Consider the following 10,125-nt stretch of genomic DNA (forward strand, 5'->3'; position numbering starts at 1 on the left):
ATACTTAGACAGGCATGGCTTCTCATCTGGGCCATACCACACAGCATTTTCCAAACAGCTCTCCCCTCTGGAGATGCTCTCATTTGTAATTCTTGCAAATCAGCTGTAGGAGTCAATGGCGAGTCATTTAAAACATTACATTGAGAGATCAATGTCTGTTTTGCTGCAGTCTTTGCTGCAAGGTCTGCTCTGCTCTGGCAGTCCCCTGTGAGATAGAATCAAGATTGTTAGTGTGAGCATCACATTTACACACAACAGTTTTCTTAGGCAGCAGTACAGCGTCAAGAAGTTCAACAACCAGTGTGTGATAATAATAATAATAATCTTTATTTATAGAGCACTTTTCAAAAACATGTTACAACGTGTTTTAACAAGTGCAAAGACAATAAAACAAAGATAAAAACAAGATTCATGATAAAGGTAAGAAAACACTTAAACTACAATACAATTAAAAGAAAAGATAAAAACTCCTGAGCAATAGGTTTGACTGTTCCTAAACATGTTGTTAAAAATGTTGTTTGCCCACAATCTTCTAAAATCACGAGTCACACCCAGTTTTTTCAGTTTTATCATTTTCATATGTAAATGCTTCTGTCAGTGCAAATAATTCTGCTGCTTGTGCAGAATTGTTTCAAGTTAGTGGCTTTGCCACAATTGTCTCATGCAAAGTTGTTACTGCAAAACCTGCTAAATTCTTACCAGTTGCTGGATCACGTGATGCTTTTGTTGGAGGTGTCTCCTGTAAATCTGTCCTTGGGGAGCAGGCTTCTGTTATCACTGCAACGCAATCATGTGACTGTCCTTCATCTAGAGTTGGGAGGAGAGTAGCAGGATTTAGCACAGTGCATCTTTTAACAGTAATGTTAGACATATCAAACAACACAGTGTTGTATGTGTGGCTGTAGAAAGATTAGATGTTTTTTGTTCAAGCAAAATCATTGACACTGCATGTGGAACCAACAAAGTCAAGTTTGAGCAACCAGCAATGTCACGTGATGCAAAGACTACTCTTTCTGCTGCTGCCCCAGCTCTCAGGCAGTTTGGCTGCAACTAAGTAGTCCCTCACAGTCCTATAAAAATACTGAAGTCATGTAACCCTATTCTTGTCAACTGTCTGAGTGAAAGCTTTGTTACAGTCTGGTAGACCAAGGGTCGGTGGAGATAGAAAAGCAAGCTTAAAATTAACTTCAATTCAATTCAATTTTATTTATATAGCGCCAAATCACAACAACAGTTATCTCAGAGCGCTTTTAATAAAAGAGCAGGTCTAGACCATACTCTGTGATATTTACAGAAACCCAACAGTTCGCACCAAGAGTAGCACTAGGCGACAGAGGCAAGGAAAAACTTCCTTTTAAGAGGCAGAAACCTCGAGCAGAACCATGGCTCAGGGTGGGCGGCCATCTGCCTCGACCGGTTGGGGGTGAGAGAGAGAGAGAGAGAGAGAGAGAGAGAGAAACAGAGAGAATGGGAGAGAGCGATGGAAGGAGAGAGAGAGGGGAGGGAGGCAGCCTACACAATATCCACACAGAGGATGTGTGTGTCCTGATCAAAGATAACTCCAAGATTTCTCACAGTGGTGCTGGAGGCCAGGGCGATGCCATCCAGGGAAACTATATCTTTAGATAATGCATCACGGAGGTGCTTAGGCCCCAGAGCAATAACTTCAGTTTAATCTGAGTTTAACATTAGAAAATTACAGGTCATCCAGGTTTTAACATCCTGAAGGCAAATTTGAAGTTTAGCTAACTGATGAGTTTCATCTGGCTTGATTGATAGATATAACTGAGTATCATCTGCATAACAATGAAAGTTTATGGAGTGTTTCCTGATAATATTGCCTAAAGGAAGCATATATAAAGTGAACAGGATTGGTCCGATCACAGATCCTTGTGGAACTCCATGACTAACTTTGGCGTGCATGGAGGACTCATCGTTAACATTGTCAAATAAGTTGAGATCCCAACGCTCTTGCTATTAGGTTGCAAAGAAGAAAACTGGAGCCTTTCTTCCTTTAGTAACAACAGTGAGTGAGAAAGGGGAAGTGCAACATACTTCCATCTGCAAAACACAGAGCTTAACAACGCTATAAGCAATATATTGAATAATGATTAAAAGAAAGATATTTGATATAAACACGATATGATGTTGATTGAAAATCAGGATATCTTATTGATATTGAAGAGGAATAAATTGAATTGATCTTCTGATTGTAAAATAAATAATGAGATGGGTGTAACGGTCTTATGACTATGAGTCATTGGGAGAGAAGGGTCAGCAAGGGGCCAAATAAGGCGTGACAGTAGTCACATAGTAGTAGTATTAGTAGACAGTAGCCACAAAGTCTGAAAACCTCTCTCTTTCTCTCTCTCAGCTGCAACCAGGACTGAAGACTTTAGGGACAATTTGAGGGCTTTGGACAAAGCCTCAAATTTCTTCAAGACACTACAGCTCAGCAGAGGAGGAAGGATTTTCAAAGACATCAAAACACTCAAGCTCATCATAATCAGGTTTTGAATTTTAGATATTTTATCATTTAATATTAATCAGTTTAAGTTGTATGCTTGCCCTTGCTTAATTTTGCAATAAAATATATAATCACTGCATTTAAAGTACCAGTAGTAGACATTGGATTTATTTCTTCACTAAGGTAATAATTCAATAGGTAAAGTATGTTTAACATCTCTAAGGTTCTTATAGGTTGTTCTAGCCAACAAAATTAACTTATCCTTGGGGCCTATTTTCCTGGCCACTAAATACAATCCTAGCAACTATACCAAGTGCACTGATCAATGAGAAGAGAGCTGTCGTTAACAGGCGTGGCTGAGGTGATATTTGGCTCTAGGGCTATTCAGTCAGGTGCCGTTTCAGAGTAAGTAGGGTAGGCGTTCGGAAGAAGACAGTTAGAAGCTAGGCGAATCTCTTTGACACCAGCTTAAACAGTCCTTAGTTATACGTAATAAGGTAATACCCATAGGCCTAAGCCCTAAGACGGAGAGCTGGTCCAGTACCTCCTGAACAGAGGTAACTTGGGATCTAGCAACATGTACAAACTGAAATCTATCTGATAAATAGGACTTAAACCAGCTTAGAGCGGTTTCTTTAATGCCAATGAAATGTTCCAGTCTCTGCAATAGGATCTGATGGTCAATGGTATCAAATGCAGCGCTAAGATCTAATAAAACCAGTAAAGAGAAAAGTCCTTTGTCTGATGCAATTAGGTCATTTCACCAGTGCTGTCTCTGGGCTATGATGAGCTCTAAATCCTGACTGAAAATCCTCAAATAAACTATTGCTCTGTAGAAAGTCACACAGCTGTTTAGCAACTGCTTTCTCCAGGATCTTAGAGAGAAATGGAAGGTTAGATATAGGTCTATAGTTGGCTAAAACATCTGGATCAAGTTTGGGCTTTTTCAGAAGAGGTTTAATTACAGCTACTTTAAAGTACTGTGGTACATAGCCTGTTGATAAAGATAGATTGATCATATCTAGTATAGAAGTGCTGACTAAGGGTAAAACATCTTTAAGCAGCCTAGTCGGGATGGGGTCTAAGAGGCAGGTTGATGGTTTAGATGAAGAAATTATTGAAGCTAGTTGGTAAAGATTGAGGGAAGCAAAGCAGTCTAAACATATATCTGGTTTTACAGCTGTTTCTAAGGTTCCTGAGTTTGGAGATAAGTTGGTGCCAGTTGAGGGTCTTGGTGAATTTTGTTTCTAATAATTAGAATTTTATCATTAAAGAAGCTCATGAAGTCGTAACTACTGAGAACTATGGGAATACTTGGCTCAATAGAGCTGTGACTCTCTGTCAGCCTGGCTACAGTGCTGAAAAGAAACCTGGGGTTGTTCCTATTTTCCTCTAAAAAATCCCCTACACTAATAACTTTGTCCGTTTTAAGAACTAAAGTTGACAAAAACTCTGCAAATTCAGATAAGAATTCAGAATACGGGCCAAGTGCTCGGTACGCTATAACAAAATGAATTGGCTGCAGTGATTTCCAACTTAGGTGTGAAAGACTAAGAACAAGGCTTTCAAATGAGTTATAGTTTGGTTTAGGTTTCGAGCTGATTAGTAGGCTAGAGTCGAAGATAGCTGCAACTCCACCTCCTCGGCCTGTGCCTCGAGGAATGTGAGTATTAATATGACTGGGAGGGGTGGATTCAGTTAGGCTAACATATTCTCCATCACCCAGCCAAGTTTCAGTAAGACAAAATAAATCAATATCATAATCTGATATTAGTTCATTTACTAGTACACCTTTAGAAGAGAGAGATCTGATGTTTAAGAGTCCACATTTAACTCTCCTATTCGTTTGCACTATTGCTCTTGTGGTTTTAATTTTTAAGAGGTTTTTATGCACAGCACCTCTTCAGTTTACCTTTGATTTAAATAATTTCGATTTTTCGATAATTTCGGTTTTCACTAAGTAACTCCTGAAACTGGGAGTCATTACCGCCGACGTGAATACCAATCTTACTGTGAGTGCTTATGCAGAATTACTGTAAGAGTAAGGGTTTAGCGGACAGTTGGCCGCTATAATGTCTAATCTAACAATTTTAACTGGTATTTAGTGAGAGCAGCAAAACACGCTACCGACACACAAGCACCGGAAACGGAAATGAGTCAACACGCTTGCCGTAGTACATTGACCCAAACTTTTTCAAGCCATTCAAGCCGTACGCAGTTTCTGCCCATGGTGCCTAAATGTTCACATAATTTGCTCAACCACTGTCATCCCCAAAAGGTTCATTTACTTGTTTCTTTGTCTCTAATTTTGGGATGGCTCTGAATTGCTTAAAATGTGTTTTTGGCGAGAGGGCTTTTTACTTTTTCCCATTTGCAGTGATCACGAGCCCCCCAAAAAGGTTTCTGCGTCTTAAAAGTCTAAAACGTTTTTCCTTGTCTGTGTCGCCAAGTGCTTGCTCATGGTGGGAATTGTTAGGTCTTTGTAAATAATATCACAAAGAGTACGGTCTAGATCAGCTCTATTTAAAAAGAGCAGTCAGATAATTGTTGTTGAATTGAATTGGCTGCCTATTTTCTTGATCTAGTTTTTGAAGTTGAACAGCTGTTGCGTTGCAGTCTGTGGTAGCGGTGGTACTGAAGTGCTTCCTTTAACCAATCTGTATATGTTGTCCAGTCTGTTCAAAGATTTTCTCTTTTCAGTTTCTTTTTCTGTTTACAAACTCTTTAAATTGTCTGACACTGGTTTTAGGAATTTCAGCAAACATGAAATGCCATCTCATTAATCACCATCTTCCATTATTAGGAGAGAAATGTTTCTTGTCTTACCTCTAGTGGTATCAGTCCTCTCAGTCATGTAGTTGTGGTTTATTACTTTGTCTTCATTTTGACATACTGGCATCTGTTTTTATTTATTTTATCTGTCAGTTCAGTTCAAGATGGACAGGAAGCAGTTTTGTGTTAATCTGCTGGTCCAGCCGTCCAGAGGGCTCGTGGATGAGAAGTTCATTGTCATGGTCCAGAACATCAGATGTGGTTTCCAGCTGACCGTCCACGCCCTCCATCATTGTGAAGATGGCCACACCTGGGAGGCGTTTGGTCACTACACTGCCAACACCACGGGGACTGTAAACAGTACATAGTTTATTTCCTGGACCTAGAAAATCTAGTGAAATTAATTTAGTAATGTTTGTATCAACAGCGTTTGTGGATGCTTGTCTCATTTTTAATGGCTTCACTTTACAGTTTCAGAGGATCCCAGTCTGGGCGGGACATATGCTGGGGCAGAACCGATGGGTCTACTGTGGAGCCTCAGACCCGCCCCAGGCAGCAATCAGAGACTCAGGTAAGCCAAAGAGGACAGAGCTGTTCAGATGATGTTAATCAATACTAGGGCTGGACAATAAAACAATAACAATAATTATCGCGATTTATTTTTTTTCAAAAACAATACAACAAATGTTCAATAAATATTCAATAAATGTTGGATTTTATTTTTTATTTTACTTGAAACATACACTATTAGGAATTATTTTTTATTAAGATGTTTATTTTGTTGAGGGAAAAGGACTTTTTTACTTATGTTTACTCATCTATATTTGTTGACAAAGATTTTATTCTAATTGTTTTGAATGTTCTACCTCAGATTTGTGAAGTTATCCACTGTTTAGCCTCAAGTGTTGCCCATAAAGAAGAGTTTAAACCACAATTAACCATCAGGTTTCTTCAACTAACTCACTTAGAAGCAAAAATCACCCTTTAAACTCGAAAGAAATAACAATTTGATACTTATTGTGATAATTAATAAATATCTAAAGATATGAAACTTTTTATCGTGATAGCATTTTTGGCCATATCGTTCAGCCCTAATCAATACCAAATAAATTATCATTATCAGAGTCAACTCTTTCCCATCATCACTCAGGTTGAGGAAGGTGAACGTCCAGACTCCCATGGAGGTCACAATCTCAGTGTACCAGGGTTACCAGACTGAGGGCTTTATGGATCAGGTGCCGCTGGCCAGTGTGGTGGTGGAGCGCTGGTACATGGCGCCCGGCGTCCGCAGAATCCCCATCACAGAAGGCGGTCTCACTGCGACCCTCTTCCTGCCCTCAGGTAGGACTAGAAAGGAGCCTGGAGGGAGGTGTCCTGCTCAGGTGTGACATTCTGAGCAACACTGACCAATAGACTACCATTAAGCATGAAAGGTAAACAAGTTCAGCACAAAGTAGTTGAGACTTAATGGTACTGTGGAATGACCAAGCGAAAAATGAAGGCAGGAAATACTCAAAGTTTCCATCGCATAAAGCACAGAGTTGCAGGAACATCAGAAATGTCAAATATCATTTGTTGTGTAAACTGTAAACAGTTTTTGGTGTTTTGAAGGACCAGGACCTTTCCCGGGCCTCCTGGACTTGTGGGGGGGTGGAGGGAAGTTGGTGGAGTACCGTGCAGCGCTGCTGGCCTCACATGGATTCGCCTCCCTGGCCCTCGACTACCTGACACCTAAAATCACCATGGAAACTGGGAAGATAGCGGACAACCAGTACTTTGAGGTAAACCTGATGAGTGTCTAAACTGCAAACATCTAATCAATCTTCTTTCAGATTACCCCAAAATAACTGTAGTTAGGGTCCATTAGGGAGCAGCAGAACTCTCTACATTAAAACACTAGCTAACAGCTGCTTACCCACTCTAAACTTTTGAAGCCCTAATGTTTGTTTTTGTAGTTGCATAATAGTGTGGAGGATTGTAAGTAATATGGTGTTGACTTTTTCTATTTTTCTATACATTGAATTGTTATTTAACACATAGATTGATGTATGAAATTGAAGTATGAAATATCTTTTGAAACACGTTGTGTTCGTTATGATGCATCCTTTATTTATCTATTGATAAACAGCAAGATTTGAGAACATTTCTGTCTATAAATGCATTTTATAATTTTTTTTTTGTTTGCATTCAGTATACAGTAATCTACACCCATCTATTATAGATCTTTCTGGGAAGATATATTATTGCTGATATAGAGATATTTGCATTTAAGCTTAAGCTCCATATATAGTATTCAATTAAATTCAAAGAACTTTATTTATCCATCATTCATGCCGAGCATCAGTGTGTGTACTGTTCCACAAACACAGCACAGCACAATGAGAGGAACTTCAATAGTTACAGTTAGTGAACAAACATCAAACGAACAATATGTGTAACAGAGTAAAAAACTAGAGTTATTTACATTTTACATATATTTAAATATATTACAGACAGACAACACTGTAATACTGAAGCTGTCATTTATGTGAAACAGCAAAGCTAACTTTACTCACCTGTCCAGCAGAAACAGAGCAACCTCAGTATCGGTTTTTACTCCTTTCAAATCTCATAGATTTATCCAGCACTGAAACCCCTCACAGGTGTTAACACAGGTCTTCCCCTCGCCTGGTCATATAACTTATCTCACAATTCCTCATACTTTTCCCTCGGTGGCTGTTTCTCAGTCATCTTCACAGCTAAAGTCCCGCAATGAGTCCAGCCCAAACCTTCCACATTGCATTTTTTTTATTTGCAACCAGATGATAACATGAAAGTTTCATCTTCACAATAAACAGTCTGACATTTGGGAAAAAGAGTCCAATCCTGACTGCGTTTGAGCACCAAGCATCATCGATGTAAAACACAGTCCGGTTGTTTGGGCCGGATGGATCGTGGTCTCCTGCTCTTTAATCCAAAAACCCTGTCTTCATCTTCCAATGACTGTACTCATGTCAGAGGTAACACGTGTTTCAGCAAGAAAGAGAACATGAAAAAGATAGTATTAAAAATAGATAAATAACAGACATAGCCTACACACAGATGAATGAGTTAATCAACCATTCATAGGAATGGAAATGTGAATGAATGTTCTGTAATATTGATGTGATTGGTGCAGACTAACAAGTCACCTGGCTTCTCAGTATGTAACACAATTTCCCTGATGAAGTTGCCAGCATTTAAATTTGTTTTTGCAAGTTAAACATTGCGCGGAAGTCATGGGCACCCTATAGGTGGGAAAAGTTAGAACAATTCCAAGGGCCCCTTACTGACAGGGGCCCCAAAAAATAATTATAAACTAATATCAAGTTATATTGTATTATACATTATATAAACAATCATCATTGAGAAGAAATATGTTTCAAATATAATAAAAAAATGAATGATCTCTTTGTTTTTGGCAATAAAAGTTAAAAATCACCATTGACAAAAAAGTAAAGCTCCATATTGACCGACCACCCCCCTGTATCTGCATGAAATGGTTTGGTCCTGCCTTAGCGCACACATCCGTGACGGTGTTTAGATGCGGCAGAAATACAGTAAATAAAAACCAAAATCTGGTTTTCAAAAAAGGAAAGAGACAAAAGAGTGAGAGGAAAGATAAAGGAAAGGATGTCAATCTGGAACCCAGTTTTTACCCAAGACAGGTGGGTAGCCTTTAGTCTGTGAGTCTGTGGGGATTTCTCTGTCTCTCTTGCTCTTTTTACCATAACAAAAAAAGACAATGAAATATTTCTTAATGACAGAAATTCAAACGCAAATTATTTTCTCAAATAATGATCATTATGAAATAAATAAAATAAAAAAACACCTTCCTGTCTGTACTGGATGCTGGACAGCAGTTTACCTCAGCCTGCATGTAAGTTACAGACTATATTAAAATAATCCAGTTTGATACGTTCATTTAGATCGAATTATGGCCGTTAAATGACATCTAGAGATACAGACTTTATTATTCCCATCATGAAGGGCAATTTATTTGAGAAGCAAATAGTGAACTGCATCCTGTATGCAGACATGGATGTACAAATCACCAGCAGTAAAGCCACTTGCAAGCCTTTAATTAGAGTTACGTAAAGCTTTTGATGGGACAGTTAAAGGCAGTGTAGGTAAGTTTGAGAAACTAGCCAGAAACTGCTGGATTTGAAAAATATCCAACAGAGAAACTCCCACCCCCTCCTTTCTGGGCTCCTTCCAAAGCCACGCCCCTAAAACACGTGAACGCGCGTTGCCGACACCGCTGGAGGACGAGCACAGTGTGATGAGCAGAGAGGAGCGCAGCGCAGCGCCTCACATCAGGGGTAAGAAACAGTTCTAACCGCACACACACACTTTTTTATTGTTTACTTGTTATTGTTTCAACTACTAACTAACATTGTGTACATTATTTATGTACATTGACCTGCTGTGTAACGTGGACACAGAAGTCCTGCTAGAGAACAACAAACCTCTGTTCAATAAAAATATCTGATCAAGTTAATTAATGCTCTGGCCTATTACACCGATCTTTCCAATTTGGGGTTCTAACAACTATATATTCCTTTACAGGCCAGAATCTGAGGATGGTGGACAACATCCAGACTCCTGTGTTTCCATGCACCACACATGTCTGATCAGACCCAGGACAGAGTAACAGACAGTTCAGTCAGGCAACGTACAGACAGTTTGTAGTGTGGCAGTGTGGCGCACTTAGACACAGAGTCGTGATACTGAGTTTCTGGAAGATATGCAACTGTTATCCTGATCCACCGGGACAATACAGAGGTTTAAACCTAGCAGGGTGGAAGATGTAATGTCAATAACTGACACACAAATAATTCCATCCACTGTGTGGATGAATACCTGTA

The 10,125-nt window shown here is 39.3% G+C and overlaps 2 protein-coding genes across 8 annotated transcripts in view; both read left to right on the forward strand.

Annotated features, from left to right (window-relative positions):
* aatka (apoptosis-associated tyrosine kinase a) overlaps positions 1-10,125 on the forward strand; it is a 65,108-nt gene that overhangs the window by 9,442 nt on the left and 45,541 nt on the right. The window lies entirely within an intron of this gene.
* Positions 2,344-10,125, forward strand: part of LOC123957664 (peroxisomal succinyl-coenzyme A thioesterase-like) — a 21,195-nt gene continuing 13,413 nt past the window's right edge. The window contains exons 1-5 of one of the 6 annotated variants that reach the window (XM_046030662.1): positions 2,344-2,510; positions 5,393-5,599; positions 5,711-5,810; positions 6,363-6,580; positions 6,851-7,020. In XM_046030662.1, the coding sequence (XP_045886618.1) occupies positions 5,404-5,599; positions 5,711-5,810; positions 6,363-6,580; positions 6,851-7,020 (684 nt within the window). In that variant the 5' untranslated portion in view covers positions 2,344-2,510; positions 5,393-5,403. Of the gene's footprint in view, positions 2,511-5,392; positions 5,600-5,710; positions 5,811-6,362; positions 6,581-6,850; positions 7,021-10,125 lie in introns of those variants that run through there. The other 5 variants (XM_046030645.1, XM_046030647.1, XM_046030654.1 and 2 more) reach the window with 5 other exon arrangements.

This window comes from Micropterus dolomieu, linkage group LG02 (genome assembly GCF_021292245.1).
Source record: "Micropterus dolomieu isolate WLL.071019.BEF.003 ecotype Adirondacks linkage group LG02, ASM2129224v1, whole genome shotgun sequence".
Taxonomy (NCBI): domain Eukaryota; kingdom Metazoa; phylum Chordata; class Actinopteri; order Centrarchiformes; family Centrarchidae; genus Micropterus; species Micropterus dolomieu.